We start from the raw sequence: 22,119 nt of genomic DNA, 5'->3' as shown, positions 1-22,119 counted from the left end.
GCAGTTCCCACAGTGATTCATGTACAGCTGTCAAACTTGGGTGTTGTCAGGGGAAATAAATGGAGTGTAGTCATCGAACGCTGTCATACTTCTGAGGTGGAAAGTAATAGGCACGATATGCTGAAGAGGAAAAACTACTACATGGAAGAAGCCATAACGTTGGTTTCACAGATGCCTTAATACTGATTATCTTGAGGATATAAGACCTTGATTTAGAACTTACTCTTGGTATTTTCCCCTAACTTTACGTTTACATAATGTTTACATAGTTTATATATTTAGAGAACTTTGTGGCCATATCACCTATTTAATTTTACAAGATGTGAATGACTAATCACACTTCCTTCTGAGTGAATTACAAGCTTTTACTTAACTAAAAAGAATAAGTTTGTACTCCAGTGTCTTGTGCTTAAAGCATGATTTATCCTCTTTACTACAAATCACATATACTTTACATCGCAGCTAACAGTTTTTTGCAAACCATTCTGGTGTGTGTTAGATATTTGGATGTAAATTTTCTATTTTCCTAGACATCCACTGTTTTACATTCATTTGTGTGTGACTGCATTGCATCATTGCAGATTGATTTGAAGTCTCTGCACTGATTGACATAACGTCACTTTGACAAAACTTAATGCAGACTTGATGTGCAATTGTGACGTATTAGACAATTAGAGCAGATTTCGAGAGTCTGCCATTTGGTTTTCATGTCATATGGAAATGAATGGAAAGGCTACCTGGGATGATGGTAAACTGCATCTGAAAGTCTAAAACTGTACAGCACTGATTTTAAAATGTTCAGGAAAAACGTTAAGTATACATAATTTTCAGTTAAGGAGTTAAAGGCTGCAAAAACACTGGCATGGTCCTTTAAAGGGAAATACACACTAGAGAGTCACCAAAATTTACCTGAAGAAACTTTATTACTTATAAAAGCCCCTGTACATAGTCACTTTACAATGACCGAGGAAACAAACAAAGATGAGGATACATACACTTAAAAAGTGTGGAAATTTCCAAACAATCAGATTACACTCAAACAATGTCAAAATCTGTTAAAACATTGTTTTCGCTCACAATCAGAATGATTGTTAAAAGGTAAAGGAGAGAATTATTTTGCAAGAAATAAACAAAAAAACAATGTATTATGTATTGTACATGTCAGATACATGCAAGAATAACATTTTTATTTTATTTTTGGCAATAGAAACAAAATGCCAGAGAGAGCGAAAGACTAAATCAACGTCAGCAGATGTCAGTGTCACTCTCATGAGGCCTGAAGCTGACTGACACATGATGAACTGATCACCGGATAGAAGAATCAGCTTCAGCTCTGAAGAGGAGAGAAACACCTCCTGGATCACAGTGTGTTAGCAAACACTTCCATCACATCGTGGCTGTAGTGTGTGTTTGTATGTTTGTGAGTGAGGCAACTTAACACAACAAATGACAGTAACTGCACAGCAGCTGAAAGAGAAGAAGGACTGCAGGACCAGTGCCATCCTACAATCACTGTATAAATCCCATGTCCGATATAAGATACACAATCAGGCAGCAAACATCAACCAAAAAGAAAAGAAAAAAAAACTACCCTAATTTGATTACTCAGTAGTATCAAACTATCGATTTAAAACTCTTTGATATTCCAGCCTTTCGTAAATTCCAATTTGCGTTTGATTACGTTTTCTCAGACGATCTGTACAGCATCATGACCTCAACGCTGTTAATTAAATGCTAGCCAGTTTGCCCTCAGATCACTCCGTTTCACAATCTCATGCATTATTTTGAGGTGAAGTGAAGACTTTATTCTCGCCCGAGGGCAATAACATCAGATACACATTTCACATGCATATGTTTCTCTGAATTACATCTTCTCCTGTATCTATGGTAACATACCTAAGGATTTTAAAAGCATGATAATTAGCTAGTTGTTTCATTTGTTCTGTGACAATTGCGTGATGATGCATTTTCTCGCTTTCACTTGCATGGTGAAATCTTATCTCTGATACTTTATGATGGCAAAGAAATTAAATGACAGCATCTTACCCACAAAATAATGGAAACATTTTACAGTGAATGCTTTAACGAGGACAGTTTGCCTCAGATGGAGTGAATCAGATGGCAATAAAGATAGTGGGTAACTAGTTTGAGATGGAAGCATAAGTTCCATCTGCTTACTGACAACCCTTCAGCTTGTTTTAATTACCATGTTTAAGTCATTATAACGTTCTGACAGACCACCCATCTTCAGTCACGTAAAAGCTTATGGAAATTAAACCAAAATATCAGATAGGAAAAGCTAATTTCAAGGTTGTTTACACTGTAGCCCTTATTAAGATGAAGATGGGTGGTAAACAACGGTGAAGGTATTCAGTACTCTTTATGTCAAGCATCTATTAGTCCACCTTCAGGCTGCGGCCACGCTGATGTCATAATAAATATTACTCTAGCATAAATAGATCAGATGTTCTGCCCTCATGATCTGTAACGCGACCTGCCACAGAATGTCTGAATATATATGTGATGTACATTAAATCTGTCCGTCTGCATGCCTTTGAATGTTTATATAAATATGTGTGTGTGTGTGTGTGTGTGTGTGTGCGTGTGTGTGTGTGTGTGTACCCATTGTTACACCTGAAGCACTTCAACCATGATCAAACCAGTGTCTAACAGAGTCCCAGTATTAATGTTGCACTGGTTCATAATGAGAACATTAATACAAAGGAAGACAATTAGTCCACTCCCAGGGCTCGGAGCTGTCTCTCGATCTCGTCGTCAGAGATGGTGGCTTGTTTAGAGGAAGCAGCGCCGGGGACACTCTTTCCTGCAGCTGGAGCTCTCACCATCTGGACACACACACACACACACACACACACACACACACACACACACACACACACACACACACACACACAGGGGCAGAAGAAAAATCCATTTGCATGCATGTTCAATTCAAACTTAACACATACACAAACACAAAGCTTTGTACTTGGTGTAAAATTGGCAGCCATGTACAGCTGCCTGCTGCCACTCCAAAGCCAAAGCTAAAACCTTTTCAAGCTCACTGGATTTATTGAAGCAGGTCTCGTCAAAAATATTGGAAAACTACTCTTTTTTTGTTGTTCATCTCCACGGATTGTTGGTCTTATTTTTCCAGCATTTTTTAGGATTTTAAACTGGTATTATGTAAGTGTTACAACTCATCACCATAACATAATTAAAATATGTAGATCTCAGTTCAAACTAGAATTACCCTTTACATATGCTGAAAAACATTTGTTAGTCTCCACACTTATAAACATGGCAGCATAATTCCTGTGAATATAATAAATCTTTGTAATTTCTTTCCAGCTTTAGGGTTGATCCAAGCAAGCTTTTATTGTTCTGCTTTTCTAAGAAAGCACATTATACGAGAACATTCAGATTATTATTTGTCTTTTGTTGTGATTGAGCAGTAAGTGCCAAAAACAGTTTTGGGGCTTTTTGTGAAACTACCTGTTTGTTCTCTCCAGCTGTGGGTTCGTTTATTGGACAATTTGTAGGCTTTTATGTTGTTTTGTGAACGGTAATAACTCATTGGGGCCCCCAGGGGGAGCCCTCCTCTCAGCAGATGGGCAGCCTGGCAGCCACACAGACTACAGCAGACACACAGCTAGAAGAGCTGAGGGCTAGCCCCACCGTGTGGCAGCTGGAATACATTTTAACAGTCGACTAAAAGCCATGTGGAGCATTTATTGTTCAGCTAATGCTGCTACGGGATGTGTGCTCCATTAAGACATGTGTAAAATGTGGTAAAACTTTATCTTGTAACTTTTTTACTACAGGAAAATGATCAAATTGTATTTAAATTGTCTATTTTTTACCTGGATAGTGATAGTACTTAAATAAAAGTAAATGAAACTAAATGAAACAATGGGTTTCAAAAGTGTTTTCTAACAGCATATAGTGCAAAGTAAGGATTTGTACTATACTTTAAGTATGAATGATGCTGAAACCTTTCTTACCTTTCCTGAGATCTCAATGCCGATCTCATCCAGAACCTGGTTGACAATGTCCTGAGATTCCTCTTCATCTCCAGACTCATCAAAGATCTCATCCAAAGTGTCGTTTACTGGACAGACAGTGAGACAGGGAGGGTGAGGAGAAGCACAGACGAGTCAAATACACTGATTTTCAATCACAGTTTGGACTTTAGAGTCAGACAGCAGTTGGCTTTTTTTTTTGGAAGAGCTATTTTGCAATCAAGTGTGTTTAACTGGATGCTTGTGTGTTTGCATTTACACAAAGAATTGAAAAGCTTCTCCAACTATACATCATATATTTTTCAACACGTCACTTCTCACACCGTTCACATACATTCTGACAATCTGGTTTTGAGAAGCCTGTAAATACCAGAGCTCTTAGTGTGTGCACTGCATGTCCTTACTCATTTCCTCGGTCATGCCCATCTTCATGTTCTCCTTCTGGAAGTCTTGCATGGTCTTTAGGGTCTTCTGTGGATCCATCTTTTTGTTCACTGCTTGCATCGTCTGTACATAAGAAGGTTAGAGAATTACTCTCAAGGTTGTCAGCCGATCTCCCATCATACTGGATGTTTCAAGACTTTTCAGTGTTGGCCTTCTTTTCAACATAGGACGACAAAAAAAATCCCAAAAACTAAATTCAACTGGGATAAGTTTGGTTAAATTGGTGTTCATATAAAGAACCTCTATTCTCACAAAAATACCAAAGGTAAATCACTTGACATGGCAAATTCCCAAGGAGTAGTTTACAGCTGATTTCTGTACTTAACACATATGAGTGGGAGTCCCAGGGTAATATTACTTAGGTTGAAATAGGGTTTTAAAAGGCTTGTTCTGCATCCATTAGCACATTAGGATAATAGAGATGCTACAAAAAACAAAAACTAATTCAGAAATTATGCATCCCCCCCCCCCTTCCTCCTTCCTGTGAAAGATCAGCACAAACATGGCCTACTTTCACAGCTGAGCCTGACAATAGATAAGATATATTCCTGTCTCCACTTTACTGTCTTTGACATATTGCTCCAAACCATGTTGATCCACAAGTCTGATAACTGAGAGAGGAAAGTGTTGCACTATTCGTCGAATGGAAGCTGCGACTTCTTCTTTCTAGAAAAGCATTTAATCTTTGCATAAATAAACTCTGTGTGTGTGTGACATAAAATGATTCTCTCAAACAGCTACACAACAACCTCATCACACTCCATTAATCTGATTCTAATTATATTTGACCTGTCTATGTTTGCCATGTCTGACTCTGTACAGTGCATCGCTCCTGGCCAATTACTACCTCTCACACTTTATTAACAACGCTGAGACTCAGCTTTAGACATGAACAGATCCCACATTAATACTTTAATTACAACACTGAAATATTGATACCAGTAAACACTGAAACTAGTTCATGTGCAAAGTCGAAGGATGCAAGTAAGAAGTTCCGGTTTTCTACTTTTAAAATATTTTTAGGAAATCTTTTGTTTCCAGTTTTCTTTAACAAAAAAATTTATATGAAGATGTATAAACAATAAACTCAGCAGCTCGTTCATACAATGTGCAAGTATGTTTTTCACGACAGCTTGTATTTTAACAGACGTTAATAATCTGTTTTTTATTTGCCTGTTAACAGCGCAGCCCTTTTAACATTTTAAAACCGGACCTCATACCAGTTGGAATGAACTGACGCTGAACTGCCAGGGTCAAGGATCTTACCTTGGCTGTGGAGGACATGGCGCCGGCCATCTTCATTTGGGAGTTCATGACCTTCGTCTGCGTAGACATGGAGGTGACCTTGGAGCTGACGGCGTACGTGCGGTTCTTCTGCTTCCGCAGCTGGACCAACTGCTTGGCGAGGATCTTACACGCCTCCCGGTTACCACTCTTAGCCATTTTCTTGATCTCTGCCTCCTGGGAAGGGGAGAGAAGGGGGGGTTCGGATTTGAGAAATAGGTACACTTCCTGACACTTAGAGTTGTGTCTGAATGTTTTCTACTAAACACTAATAGTGTGTAAATCTTACCATGTGAATTGTCCATATACAAATTTTTAAAAAATTGTTTTTGAAGGGGCAGTAAGCAGCCCAAATATACTGTGGATATCTGGAACAAATCCATTGAGGCTACTGAGAGACTAGATATGAATTATGTTTAGAAATAATGTTCCTTTGCAAGTATAAAAATTAAGAATAATCACATAGCAGAGCAGCTATCTTGCAAAACAGAGAAATTTCTATCCAAATAATATTTTGAGAACTTCATAGTGTCGGTGAACGCCACCAATTCACCGTCAGTCTCGGCGATACGACATGCTTAACCGTGTTAAAAGCCACATTAAGATCCAGGAGAATCAGGATGGATGCAGATGGGTGATTTTAGACATCCATCACTTGTCAGAGAAGCTTCTTTTCTGTCTATATTTTCTATAGTGTGTGTACACATGCACACACACACACACCAAGAATTGATAAATAAACATATTCACAAATCTCCAGAGAGATATAAGTATTAGCAAATATAGACACAGTCTATAATAAACACAGTCATCAAGATCAGGCCTTACTTACTGGCAAGCAAATACATGCTTTTAGCTTTAGTAAACATCAGAATATACACAAATGCCCACAGGGATTGTGTGTGTGTGGGCACGAGTGTGTGTGTGAGCGTCCCAGGAGACGAGAGTGGAGCTCCAGGTTACAGTAAGCTAGCCAGACCTCTCAGCACAGCTACAACAGCACCAGCATGCTTTGTTTATTTCTTGTGTGTGCGCTGAAAGCATCCTCTCCAGGAAATAACAATCAATTATTAATGTCTGATTCTCAGCTCTCTGTCTCTCTCTCTAACACACTCACACACACAGTCACAAAACACAGAGAGAGAGCAGGTGCATTAGTTCCAGTCTATCTTTGTCTGTTTGTGAATAGAGCAAAACCTCAAATTAATGCCAAGGAGGAAAAAAAACTAGAGCTGTATAAGAAAAAAAAAGAAGACTGTGACAATAATAATGTCAACTGCACTGTCATCTGAAAAACTATGAATGCATTAACGGGGGGGAAAAATGCAGACGAGAGCAGTGGGACTGCTGCTGATGTGAAGCTTATAACGTCTTATTTACTGCCTTGTCAGGGAAGGAGGAAGGGGTGGAGGGGCGATAGATAGATAGATAGACATGAAAGAAGGAAGCGCACAACTGTGAGGTTGTTCGCTTTGCCTGGTAGGAACTGGGAGTCTTTATGTATAAACTAAATGCTGCAGATTCCAGCTTCCATCAAAATATCAGGTGGATTTTACAGATGTTGTTTCAGAAAGCCAGATTTCATCTTTAAAATGTTTTTAGCATTGTCTCAAATTGTTCTAACATGAGTTTAACAGCCATAACAAACAAAAAAAAAATAGATATCTGTATTGACCCCAGTAAATGAAACTTCTTAAATAGAATGAACAGCAGATTAAAAACTGTTAAAGAAACACCGAGTGTAACTATGATAAAATAAAGCAGATATCATGGAAAGATCTGGTAGATGTCTTAATTCACACTTTTTAAGGCCTTATGTTCAAATTTCATACAGTTTGAATCAAATTTTGACATCCTGAATGTAGACCTTCATGACAAGTAAGTTTCTTTTCTTTAAGTCCTATAAAAAATACATAAAAATGAAGAACGTGACTGGAAAGGTACCTAGGTTTTGGGGGGAAAAACCTGTGTCTTTTTTTGCTGTATTGGCTTGCATGCGAGTGTGTGCAGACACACACAATGCGTGCGTCGTGGGGGGCAACAGATGGTTATAATTGTGCTAAACTGCAAATATAGGTCATTTCCATACTGTAGCGAAGGTATCTTTTATTCAGAATGCGCAACAAAGCTTTAAAAACTAGACTAATTAGCGGAAATCATTAATGAGAAATAAAAAATCTGGTTCCCCGGGGAGGTAATTATGTCCTGTATGATATTTACTTAATACAACAAAGGGGAGAGGACACAGCCTGTTTCTTTCATCTTTCAGCCAGGGGAAATGTTATGTGCTTCTGTGAATATAGCCTTATCATGTAAGTGTGTGTGAGCCTGTGTGTGTGTGTGTGTGTGTGAGAGAGAGAGAGAGAATATGGTCTCATTTGCCCGAAGCAAAGCCACCATACCAAATCTATCTTGTCTATTAATTTAGACCCATTAGCTAATCAGGCTAAATCCCAAATTGTAGGAAGTGGAGGTAGTGTAGATGCGTGCGTGTGTGTGTGTGTGTGTGTGTGTGTGTGTGTGTGTGTGTGTGTGTGTTGGGGAAACAGGGGGGTCTTGATTGGGCATTGATGCAATATGTAGAAATCTATGTAAAATGCCGTGCAAATGGATATTTTGTTTTTCCTCAAACTTTGTGTGTTGTGTGTGTGTGTGTGTGTGTGTGTGTGTGTGTGTGTGTGTGTGTGTGTGTGTGTGTGTGTGTGTGTGTGTGCGCATCTCACCATTTGTTTCTCTTGTTTCTCCAGTGCCGCTCTGTCCCTGGTGATCTGTCTCTGGGTGCCACGCAGCTCCTTTGACTGTTCCTTGATTATGTCTAATGAGAGACAGAAAAGAAGACATCAGTTCTGTCAAAGCTACAATACCTGAATATTTATTAACATCCAACAACCTTTTTCCACATATCACTTCCAAAATGCAAATACACACTTCTGAATTTATGTGATTACATGTATGAACTTTTACTTTTGAGCCTATCGAATATGTACAATTTTTCACATCACTTGAAAGAGCTGCAACAATTAGTCGATTCATCAGTCGACAGAAAATCAATCGCCAACTATTTTGATAATCATTTTATCTGGATATCTTTGTGGTTGTGGACTGTTGGTCAGGACAAAACAAGAACATTTTAGGTTGAATCTTGGGTTTTGGGAATCAGTGAGAGACGTTTGTCACCCTTTTCTGACATTTTATAGACCAAACAACTAATTGATAAATCCAGACAATAATCACCAGATTAATCAATAATAAAAATAACCATTTATGGCAGCCATACATCACTTGTATTTCAATGGAAAAGTCAAGCTAAAATACCTTTGGATTTGCTACAGTTCTCGTCTTTTGATACTCCCTCCAAATACAAAAATGCAGCTAAGTGAAGTGGTTGATACCTGACATCACTCATGACTTGTACAGTCGAAATAATCTGAAGCTGACAGCTGAACAGAAAACACAGCAACAGCAGCAAAGATGTAGAGAAGCATCTTTTTTCATATTAAAACCACCATCTACCATGTCCTCTCTTTTTCTTTAAGTTGCTCTGAAAATCCGTAAAGATGATACATTTTCAAGTTGGACATCACTATATTTCTTGTGCAATAAAATTAGCTGCACAGCTGTGGGAGAAATCTAACACATCTATTGAGTGCCTGAATAGTGAGCAGACAGTGTGTGAGTGTGTGCGCACATGGATATGAAATACCAGAGTAATCAGCAGCACAATGAGACGGCACACTGACGCTGCCGAATGTGGAACTGCCCACACAAATACAAAGTGGCATCATGTGAGATGATGCATGACCCTGAAGTCACACCAGTGACGGACAAACCAAGCACACACACACACACACACACACACACTCAGGAGCTCCATAAAGAAAACAAATACAGTTACAGCTGTGTCTCTTTCTGTTAACACTCTATTGTGGACTGGATACTGACTACAGAATATGTACAGTGTTGACCTAAAATCAGATTCAGTCTGAAGTCTGAGGTGCTTTTGTATGTTGCAATATACAATGTCCTTTTCATCATTTTAAATGTAAAGGAATTTTCAAGTATTAAATACAATTCTTAAAAAAAATAAAAAATCAATTAAGTCATGTCAAGTCTGGTTCATTTACAATACATCACCTTAAAAAAAATTACAAATTTGCCTCAAAGGGCTTTAAAATCTGTACAACATCCTCTATCCTTAGGAAGTGGAAAAAAGGAAGAAACCTCAGGAGGAGCAACAGAGGAGGGATCCCTCTCCAAAGATGGACAGACATGCAATAGATGTGTCTACTGTCTGGAAACCTATGTGGGAATCTATGTGGAGTTTAGACATTATATTGGTAAAAAATAATGAAAAATTGAGCAATACATTCCAAAGGAATTTATTCAGCTTATATTACTATAATAAATTATAGGAAATATGACTTTAGGGGCTAAAAAACAAACTTCAACAAACTGAAAAAAAATGCTTATTCTTTCTGAAAAGTTCACCAATCATGAACTTGGTCAAAAGACGTCATAGCGTTGGACCACTTGTGAGAACGCCGCATGTATACGTATAAGGTGACGTGCCGACAACGTCTCAAAAGTGGGAGGGATATCGTCCTACAAATACGAGGGATTTCACCCCCACCCCCCTCCATTCACCAAATAACCAGAAACAACTTCAACCACCCCACCCAGGGGCAACAACCAAAACTCTGCGTCCAGAAAGCGAGAGATGAGAGAAATTAAGGACATGAGATGGGGACTGCAAAAATGTCTCCGCTGAGAAGATCTGATAATGGCTTGGCTTGGAGTAGAGGTAACACAGCGCAGTAAGTACAGTATGCAGATGATCCGTATGAGTGAAACTGGAATGACAGTGATGGGAGGAGTAGGTAGGTGGTGCAGTGAAAAAAATTTGTGGTAACATACAGAGCCTATTGTCAAAGCTGCAGAAAGCATACTTTCATAAGTAATTCTCTTAAAATAACTTTGAGGTCCAGATGTGACAAGGATTTATCAGCCCTTCCTCTGGAAATCCAGCCCAAGGAGTCAATATAATCAGTATTTGAAATAGAATAATTGATTCATTAATTTTGACCTTGTGAGGCTGATTACTTCGCCTGCGGAAAAACACTTAAATATTAAGATTTGAAACACTTTTCTGAGTTTTGACAGCACTATACATTACTGACTAAAATTAACATGTCCTACTATGATGACAGCATGACACAGTGTCATTATTTCCAACATTACAGATACACACAGGAAAAAAAAAAACCTTTGTGGTAATATTGCTGTTCACTCTCACAGCACAGGAAGGCCTAAGTCTGGACGAATAGAAAGTAGTAGCCTTTAACCAAATTAATGAGAGATATAAAAATATGCGAGATTGTACTGAGTAAGAGAAGTCCATGGATTTGGCTCAAATACTTGTGACATGCTTGTCAAAATGTCATTAATCTGACCAAATGATAACACAAAAATGATATAGAAACAACAGTCATATGCTAGCTATATGTTATATCTATCTGACATTAAGTATTCAGTGTTTTGACATGCGTTTTAGTAGGCTATAATTTGAGTTTATGTTTCCCGTTTCATTGGAGAACAATTAGCTCTAGAGTAACAATACAGAAACCCTCCTCCTATATTAAAAGATAGCTAACTAATGATTAACAAGTGGGAGCAAACCTAAATGACCGGAGTAACACCTTAAACTATTGTTAATGGTTCAATTGTAATCCAGCCATATACAAAATGACATGTTCGCCTAAAATACATTAAGTTTGGCAGAGCTTCAACGCCGTTTCTCGACTTCAGTCAGTCGTGTGATTGCTGGTTGAAACTAGTTGGACCCAGAACAGGTTAAACAAGTTAAATGGGGATGGTGTTATCTAATTTTAGATGGGAACAACACGGCAGTCTGTACACTCGGGCTAAAAACAAGTTAGCTAGCGCTTTACACAGAGCAAACTTACCATCGACAGTCTTCTTCTTGAAAAGGGAAGCCATGTCGCCGCTTTGTATCAACTTAAACACCAAATAAAAAAAATCCTGTACTGATATACTATGTGATTCCTAACGTTAATACCGCCGTTTAGCCGTCAAACCGGGGCGGTGGGTCAGGTTAGCAGCCTCGGCTTCCTGGTTGACTTTCTGTTGTTGGAGTTCCTCCCTCAGCTGACTGACTCAACGGCTCCACGTGACGTCATGGCGGGGCTTTTCTTGCTGCCTTCAAGTGTACCTCGTAAAAAACAAATAATGGAACCCTGGTCAGAAAAGTGTGATTCGCGCGTCGAAAACGAATTAGAGAAAAAATGTCAAGACTGTGGAGTCACCGCGTAAAATATACGGATACCAATGTGTACTTTGAACCCAGAAACTGATGTTGTGCAGTGCAGCTACAAGCTTAAAATGTGGCCCCAACATTTCAAACACAGAAGAGTTGTGTTGCAATACAGCAGCTGATTGGGATCTAAACAAACAAACAAATAAAAGCTGTTTTAGTTATTGATTTCATCCCACTATCTATACCGTTCATGTATGGAATGAAAAATTGTGGATAGGCTAATGCCAGCCTTTGCAACAACTGCAGTGACACGTGAAGACACGTTGCTACACAAGCAATAACAAAATAATCTAATTTAATTTGTTTAAATTAAATTTTATTGAGACATTAACACATCAGTCCTGATAAGTGCACTATTTTGCGTTATTCATGTTCACTTAACATGGACTTGCATATTTCTTACAGTAATTGAAGGCAACGTAAAGGCAGAGAAACTGATGTTAAAATGTTCATTGGCAACAAAGAAACGTCTTTTTTTCTCTAAATGATGAGGCCAAGCAAGCAAATGAAGTCATGCTGACAGTGTGGCTGACATGATTTATAGTTTGCATGGATTTTATTCTTAACATGTACAGAATATTTAATCCAACTGATATTTTAATTGTTTTTTCCCTTTCCTTTCAGTCTTTCAAGTTTGTCTATGAGAGCAGTCTATGCATCTGGGTGTGTTGTCAGTATAAACATTACTCATAGAGCACAAATATGAAAACTATTGTAAGAGAACAATCCAAAGGGGATGTTACTGTCTCTAAAATCACCCCCACAGCTTCTCACAGCATCATGAATTGTCCTCCTCTCAATTTCCCTCCTCATCCCGAGGGGTGAGGGTTTCCATACACTCCAGCGTGTATTCATATTGTATTATCTCATATTGATGCTGAGAGCAACTTTATGTGGGCTGGTGGGACTCTTGAACCATAACCAACTCAATTTGGCTCATGCTTGTGTGAGACAGGGTTGGGGTGTGTGTGTGTGTGTGTGTGTGTGTGTGTGTGTGTGTGTGTGTATTGGGGGTGGCAGTGGGAGGTAGTGGAGAAGATGCAAGCCGGGTGGGGGGGTCTCAGCCCAGACATAGTGAGAGATGCCATGTTATGGCTGGAGCAGAGGAGAGAGGGGGAGAAGGGTGACTTTGAGGAGAAGGAGGGGAGGATGGGTAGCCCACAGCTCTTTCCTCTATCTCTAAGGAGGTGTGTGTGTGTGTGCGTGTGTGTGTGTGGGCTGTGGGCATACACTCGCCTGTGTGCATCGGCATGTCGTCCTGAGGCGTTGTTCTTGTTAAGGTTATTAGGGAAGATGTTTGGCGCTAATCAGCTGAGGACTACAGGGACCCCGACTAAATGGCCTCATCATCAGAGGGCCCCAGTGGTGATAAATCTAGCCCCAAGCACTCAGAGACCCTGCAGGTACTAAGCCTGTATCTGACTTTGCTGCTACAAAGTGGCAGCATGTAGATCAATACACAGGGATCGGATTTGGGCCTTCAAGGTGATGGATCTATTGGAGTTTGACTGAATATTCATAGTAAACTTTGATCAATGTTACACTGGTTTTCAAAGGCTTTAACCTGAGTTCATTCTAGTGAAACATGATTGATCTCCACAAGTATATGCCTTTTTTTCCATTATTGTTATTAATATTATTTTGTCTAAACGTCTCAAAGGTTCCTCCCAAAGGAATCTTGTGGAAATATCAAATAATTAGTCTACTTTGAAGATTGTGAATACTTGTCCATCATATTTTGTGTCAGTAGGTGCAACCAAGACAGGCAGATTTAACACAATTAAACCACAAATACATGAAATAGAGACATAATTTTTAACTGTCAAATCAGAATAAAGTCCCCAAATAATTCTTCTTAAGTTTTCCTAACCTAATATCAGAATAATTTAACCTTCCTCTGTCATCTTTTCTCTTTTGTCATTCACTGTTTTCCGGCTTCACTTTCACCTCCTCCTTCCTCCACTTACTGCACCTCTGTATCTCTCTCGCTCTCCTCCTCCTCCTCTCTGTGATCTAGCCCGGGGCAAGCAGACATGTAATGTTAAGGCACTAACTACAGAGTGTATGAACACACACACACACAGAGCAGAGAGAGAGAGAGAGAGATGTTCATGTGTGAAATGAGATCTCTGCTCAATCAGTGGGAGTCGCAGCCATAAAGCACATCAAGCTTTTCAGCTGTAAGGTATCATCAGACAAATCGCTCAAATCTTCTCACTTGATGTCTGTGGAGTTGTCTGTTAACAACTGTGTTTTTCCTCCTCTTCACAGATAAACCTGCTCATGGACATCCAGAGATGAAAACTGAGTGTTGGGTCCAGTCTTGAGGGATCTTCTTTTTTTGTTGGAGGAACAGTGGGAGTGGGGGGGCTGTAAAAGACAAGATCTGACTGATATTTTACACCAGTACTAATTAGGCCACTTTCATTAACAACCCTCCAAAGATTGTAAGTGTTCTGTATTTCTAACCACCATTCTTGAAACTTTAATTTAGATGCATAACTTATGATAAAACAAAAACTCTCACTTGAAACACTAACAAATAACTCACAAATAACCAATATCAGCAGTGTTGGTCTGTCAGTCTGTTGGTCCAGACTTACATATCTCAACAACTACTGAGTGGATTGACATAAAATTGTCTACAGATATTCATGGTCCCCAGATGACGAATCCTGCTAACTTTGGTGATTCCCTGACTTTTACTCTGGCACCAGCAGCAGGTTTTTGGTTTTTAGTGTCATGTCTGGACAACTATTGGATGGTTTGCCATGACATTTGGTCCAGATATTCATGGTGTTAGGAGGAGGACTCCTAAGTTGATCCTTGAATTTTTCTGTTGCACCCCCAGCAGGTCAAACTTTTCACTTATCCTATGAAATATCTCATCATCTACCCAATGGGTTGATACAAAATTTTGTGCAGACATTCATGGTTCTCAGAGGATGAATCCTACTGACATTGGTGATCCCCTGACATTTCTTCTAGCACCACGATATGGTTGACAATTGTGGTTTTTAGTGACATGTCTCAACACCTATTGGACTGTAATAATTTTGGTGATGCCTTAACCTTTCCTGCCAACTCTAGCTCAAAGTTAAATTTGTACCAATACCTTGGTTTATGACCAAATACCTACAAAACAAATGGCCTCTACCCTCAGCCTCAGGTGAGGAGATGGTTTCTAGTTCTAATTAGCAAATATTACCATGATAGCACACTAAACTAAGGTGTGTTAGCATTTAGCTCCCTGCACCACTGTACATAAGTACAACCCAACAGAGCCATTACATGGTTGTGGAATCATAGTTTTGTTCTACTCCACTTCACAGCTTGAAAAAATGTGGAACACCTCATTAGAAATCAGATTCAACAACTTCATATTCATCACAACAGAGAAAGACAATACCAACTCCGTGGTGTCTCATTTTTGCAGTAATAGAGGATCAACATCTGGTCCATATATCAGAAAAAAACATGAATTCTATTATTTTTTTTATTTGTCATTTGCAATAGAATTTCAACAAAGCTTTCTTGTGCCTCAGGGTGTATATATCTCATACCCCATATTTATCTGGTATAAATCCCGAATCATAGTAGGATATAAGATATGACTACATGCTGCAGTCTTCCCTGTGCCCCTCACATGTAACTAGGCTGAAATATGTTTGTATGCAAACACAGAAAGACAAGCGGCTGTGATGGGAGGCGTGGGATTTCAACAGCAATTCTGCTGTCTGATGGATGGATACTTCACTGGTACCCAGATGGAGAGAGATAGATAGAGGGAAGCCTCTTTCATGGGGAATACCATGGGGATAAAAGAAATAGGAGAACAGAGGGCAGAATCACAGAGAAGGAGAAATGGTACAATCAAAGGTAGAGGAGAGCAGAGATAGACAGAGAAGTGTGGTCAAACATTCTGGCCTCACTGGGAAACCAGAGATTAGAGGTCAGTTTAGAACTATTGCCTTCACATAGAGACACATCACATGACTCTGCCACTCTAATAGGGTTTATACAGATTTATATGCTGCTGATATTGTCCTTTTATCGTCATTTTTAAAGGGGTAGTTTGAAATTTCACAAAATATGCTTATTGGCTCTCTTGCTTTTTCATGCAGTTAGACAAGACGAGAGATACTGTTCTCATATGCTAAATATGAAGACGGTTAGCTAAGCTTAGCTTTAGCAAATATATCTTGTATTGAATAAGTTTATCTCATATAAAAACAAAAGCGTAAAAACAACAACATGTAGTTTAACAAGGGTACTGGACTATTTCTTGGCCAGGCACAGTGACGTCTGTCAAACCGATTCATATAGTTTCATAGTTAATGGACAGATATGAGAGAGGTATCTGTCTTCTCATCTAACTCTTAACAAGAAATTGGATGAGCGTATTTCACAAAATGTCAAATAGACAAAATGTTGAATGATTCCTTTAAAAATAAGACCTCCCATAATCAGGTGCATGCACTTTTCATGATATGATTTGCTAGTTATAGCACTGATTGGTCTGTGCTAAACTTCATGCATGGGAAGCTTTTAACATCAGTTAATTAATGGCATTAAGTTAATATTAGATATGACATTTTGATCAGATTCCAAATAAAGAGAGGAATTAGGACATATGGAAGACAGCAGGTGGCTAAGAGAGCGGGAAGACATGGAGGGGTGAAGGAAGCAGAAAAAACAGGGTGATAGCAGCAGGGGAGGCTGAGGGCAGGGGAGTTTGGGATGGTCTAATAAATCGACTGAATGATTCCACTCATTTCTGCCTGTGGGACGGACCTAGTCGTGCTCACCGGCGCAGTACAGCATCAGGGAATTGTGGGTAATGAGAGATTATTCTCCCCTGTAGTGTTTGCTCATCATCATTGCCACCCGCAACCTCCCCAGCCGCCCACAAGGCAGATCGTGAACACACACACACACACACATTTGCACACAAACGTGCATAATTAGATGCAGGTGTGGAGTTATACCGATGAACACGTGCAGACACACACATACACAGACACACTGATGGTTTAGTGTGTAAGGTCAAACAATGGTGTGTTATTGTTTAAATCTGCTGCTGGCGCCAATTTTGGATGTCACACACACGGTTCAATGACATCCTCTTTTATCCACAGGTCCTTTTTGCCTGAGGAGGACAATCTGTCTGAGGAATCCTACATGTATCAAACCAGAACCCTCTTTTACCCTTTCTCTCTTTTTTTCCTCTCTCCTCTGTCTCTGAGTCTGTGGTCCTCCTCGCCCCAGGGCCAGGCTGTGACCACAAGAAGTAGGCTGGTGGTCCCAGCAGGAGCCGAGGCTCAGACACCATTAGCATGAGGGAATTAGAGTCATTACAACTAGAAGGGCAACGGAGGACAAGTCCTTCGCTCTGCAAAGGAGGGAGGAGGTTTGGGAAGTTGTGTGAGGATGGGAAACAGACAACGTGGGAGGCTTTATTAATAAGATAGTTGAGAGACATGTATCAAGTATGAATGTGTTGTATAGCTTTTTCATAACCTGAAAAGCTAGAATATGATTTTAAATTGACATTCTTGGCACTTTTGAGATGAAAATCTATTTACTCCATGGAGGGTCAATTAGTGTAATTTGCATCTTGACAGGTTGGTAAAGTGAGAGGTGAGAATCAAATGAGCTGTAAGAGCAGAGAATCACCTCAGACTAGCAGTTTCACACCAGCAGTTTTCTTTTTGGTGTTGTGTACCACATAATTAAAGGAAGTGTTTTCAGTTTTTTTATACAATTGGTGTAATAGGTTACCTGTTGGGATCACTAAGGTGGTCAACACACTGAAATTTGAGGAAACAAAAAGAAGAGAGAGAATATCTTAACCTAGTTGACACCCGAAAACTGCATTCATAAATGCAAGAACACACTGCAATATGCATGCAACACAATGGAGCCTAAAGTGACATCAGGCATGTTTATAGATAGATTTATTCATGTAGAGATTTGGCGGACGTAGAAATCAAACCTTGTCATTTTCACTTATATAGTGCGTGAAAAGATGAGCACAGACAACACAAGCAAACATTTTATTGCAAGAGAGAGAGAGAGAGAAAGACTGAGGGCATAAAAAAGGGATATACAGTTGATCATATTATTAATAATACTAATATATAATATGTATCTTTAAAAAAAGGCATCCTGCTTTTAAGCAATGCCTCATCGTGTACATGTGATATCAGTGGAAAAAGGTTGAATCGTTAAGATGTAAAGTAGGGGCCCCTGAAGCAAAATCTCACCCAAGGCCCCAAAAATGCCATCCCTCTTCCTCAGTCTCTCTCAAGATGCCAACACAGCAACTGAAGCTTCCTGCGTCTCCATTTATTCCTTTATGTTTTTCATTCACTGTGTGTTTCACCTCTGCTGGAGAGAATTTTGACATTATGAATCTATTTTGCATTCTTCTCCATGCCACTGTTTAAACCAGACATCAAAATCTAGCTCAGAAAGGTAATGGTATGGAAAGGGACCTATGTGCTTAATTTCACACATGTCCAGAATATGTATCCTGCGCAAACAGAGCTATATTTTCTTCCAATTTGATGTGGATTTTTAGATTTAATATTTGAACCATGTCCAACTTTTGTTTTAAAAGAAAATTCTCCCCAGTTTGACCCTCCAACGGGGAGCCACATCAGTCATGTGGATTACCCTCAGTCAAAATGACCCAGTCTTTGAGTCTTCATCATCTCATTAACTTCTACCAGGCAGCCGGGGCAGCTTCCATTATCTTTATACGTGCAGAATATGAGTTAAAACTGGAGGATGGATAAGTAATTATCTGCTTTTTTAAGCAAGGTCAGCATGGTGACTCCACAGGAACCAAATATCCACTGGTCACTTTGTTAGGAGGCAAACAGTATGGGTGCAGACCGTCAGACACACAGGCACACACACTGTGAAAGAAATGCACTTCTTTGTCTAGTATTCGCAATTAAAACTCTCATTTCCATTTATAAAATGTGCAATAATGGCTTCAACAATTAAAACTGAATATGTGAGATCATTGAGATAATGAAAATGCGAAAGCGTGGTGGCTTTGTTTGACAAAAAAGCCCTTGTAACAGTTTTTTTTTTCCTGTGGCTCAAGATGGAAATTTAATTTCCATTCATTTACAAATGACTGTCTTTTTCTCATTAAAGTGGTACCACAATGCAAATGATCCCACCATGTTATTTTGTGTCTCTCTTAAACTGAATTATACATCAAGACTCATGTTCTGGTTTTAAATTAGAGGCGACTCTTGTTGAATATACTGCAAGTAGATTTTTTCCCCCAAAGTCTGAATATGACAGTGAATTAAAATTCACTCGCATTGCATCACTCTGTGTACTTGAAGATGCACTAATGGTTCTTTAATTATACGTACCCCTTCCCCCACCTCTCACACACACTGTAAGTGAGGTTTGTCTTGTTAGGGGATACAGCTTTTCTAACGCAGACATTGCAACAAGAATTTTCACTGAATATACAGGCAGACACACGCAGGCAGCATGTGTTTAATGATGGAAGAGCTTCAACAATATCAGGTCACATCAGTTTGGCAAATATGTCATATATCTACAATATACTATATATACATATTTTTATGTATTTGTATATGTTTTCCTTGAATTTCTGCTTTCATCATCCTTTTTCATTTAAAGTTATATATTGTAAATGTTGTGTTCTCATGACGTATCAATAGTAAAATTGATCAATTTAAAACTAACACATGTCAGAAAATGCTGGCAGCCTCAGCTCAATGACATCTACATTGGTATTGGTCTTTGAGTATCCAAACTTATGTACATTAGTGAGAATCTGCATGTGCAGTGTATTCATTTGTTTGCCAGACTCTGCGCAGGTGCCTTGTGCATCATCTTCATCCTTATCATCATCATTGTCATCATCATCATCATCAGCTCAGGCAGGTGTGTGTTTCTATAGATTCTCTCTGGGGCAAAAGAACGATAACAACCATACCACAAAACTCATGATGCTGCACTCTGCTTAATGTGAGATATCATCATCAACAGCACTCAGCATTATCTCACACCTGCCTCATCAGGGATGCCGTGTAAGGTTGAAAAAGATAGATCTTTTAATTAGAACAGTTTCATTCGGCAAGACACAGTGTTTTTGCTGAAAAGGAGTTAGACAAAAAGCTTGAATGTTTTCAGTTGTCTGTGAGTTGGGCTCCCTCTTTCTGGGATTTTTTTTTTCTCTGTTACCTCTGAGACTCAGATCTGGGACACAACACTTGTGACCTGTTTTTTGGTTTCATGGGATGTATCCCCTAAACAGCATCCCTCCCACAGAAGAATGTTCCTCTGAAACGTGGCTGTGATCTAAAGTAGTAGAAGTTTATTAGGCATGTGAGATTTCTTTAGATCTAAAGCACCGGAGGTTCCCTTCATTCTTTGAGGGGTTCAACAACAGGAAAAGCAAACAATTTTCCAACTCCACTTTAATTTCTGTCCCTTCCCTTCTCCTCCCTCCGTTTTTCCCCCTTTAAAACATCCACTAATAATCATCAGTGTGCCTCATTAAGGAGCGGAGGAGTAGAGGCACGGGCTGCTCCAGATGTTTGGTGGAAAACCCCTGAGGTCCAGCGTCTGTGTCAGAGAACTTGTGTGTGTATGTCTGTTGTAATATACGCTATCATGTGTGCATGACTGCATGAGTGTGTGCTGGTATGTGTACTGTATGCGACACGGCTGTAAATCTGCACGTCTGACACTTCCTGCTCTGTCTCAAGGCATCATTCTGTCGTGTTCCACTGCCCCACTTCCAAACCAAGCAAAGACAGCGGAGGAACAAGATTTCCTCCATGAGAACACTAGATGGAGATGCGGACTAACTCTCTGCCATCTCAGCACAGTTTAATCATCAGTCTCTTTGTCTGCTGATATTGTCACACTGAGCTATCTGTCAGGTCAACTGTCAGCACAAGACATGCGGGTGGAAGTAGGATTTGAATGATTTATGGAGCAGATACTGACTCTATTAAAATCTGTCCCACTCACTGATGTCAACCTTTGTTATGATGAATATGATTTAATTTATTCAAGTCTTATTCATTGTAGAACTAATCATTGAATTGAACTGACCACATTCTTTAAATGCTGTTTTGGAGGCTTTTTCAATTTCAGCACTTGCATTTTTGGGGAAACTATTTTCACAAAATATGCTTTTTCTGTTGTTTCGGCTTTTCAGCCTTTCCTCCAGTGTCTGAAGAGGATCTGATAATATTAAATAATGTTTTTTTAATCATTGACCCTGATGGACAATGCTGAGGTCATCTGAAAACAAGTCAAACTCCGTCCATGTGTTTTTATAATTCCCATCTAATTTTTTTTCTTTCAAAATGTCGAATCGCAACATCAGCTTGTGGCTGAATAATTCACGTGCCTATTGTGACATCAAAGTGAATGAAACATGAGTGAAAACGATGAGCGTTACCCACTTGCCACTGTCCCCTCAGGTCTCATCAGATCCAGCAACTGAAGTATCAAACCTGGCGACAACAGCAAGCAGGGCAGGAACGGGAAATAAATAATAAATGTTCCTGTTGTCATATTTACCCTCTCGCTCGATCCCAAAGTGGGGGAAAGCAAACTAAGAGGGAGAAGATGAAAATGAAAAGCAGTGTGACAGAAAAAATATGTCCTGACGCAGACATTAACACTTCATTCTTTTTTGCCGCGTTGCCTTTCATGTATAAAGGTTTATTACCAAGTTGATGTTACAAAATCTATACATTAATAAGCTTTGACTATCAATTCCATTTAAAAATGCATTTTGTGTAACCAGCTTGACACACCTGTGACATATCACATCCCGCAGTGATCAGTTATTAGGGATCATCAAGTGTGATTACCTGATGGATGGATGCATGGTTTGTGCGTGTGCATGCTCAGCAGTCCTCAGCTCAGCAGTACTGGGTTCATGCATGATCTTATTATATTTTATCTAAGCACAGCAAAACCAAAAGTCTCCACTTGAAATGTTATTTATTTGCTATA

General features: G+C 39.3%; 1 protein-coding gene across 1 annotated transcript; it reads right to left on the bottom strand.

Moving 5' to 3' along the window:
- Window positions 1-899: 899 nt before the first annotated feature.
- chmp2ba (charged multivesicular body protein 2Ba) lies at window positions 900-11,934 on the bottom strand. The gene is made up of 6 exons (XM_044366341.1): window positions 11,714-11,934; window positions 8,474-8,565; window positions 5,733-5,927; window positions 4,427-4,529; window positions 4,005-4,111; window positions 900-2,846 (listed from the first exon to the last, which is right to left on the bottom strand). Exons 1-6 carry the CDS (start codon window positions 11,745-11,747, stop codon window positions 2,733-2,735), a joined length of 645 nt encoding a protein of 214 aa, XP_044222276.1. The 5' UTR covers window positions 11,748-11,934; the 3' UTR covers window positions 900-2,732.
- Window positions 11,935-22,119: the final 10,185 nt, after the last annotated feature.

Source organism: Thunnus albacares, chromosome 11 (genome assembly GCF_914725855.1).
Source record: "Thunnus albacares chromosome 11, fThuAlb1.1, whole genome shotgun sequence".
Taxonomy (NCBI): domain Eukaryota; kingdom Metazoa; phylum Chordata; class Actinopteri; order Scombriformes; family Scombridae; genus Thunnus; species Thunnus albacares.
The sequence above is the reverse complement of the archived record's forward strand: the minus strand, read 5'-3'. Positions and strand labels throughout refer to the sequence as shown.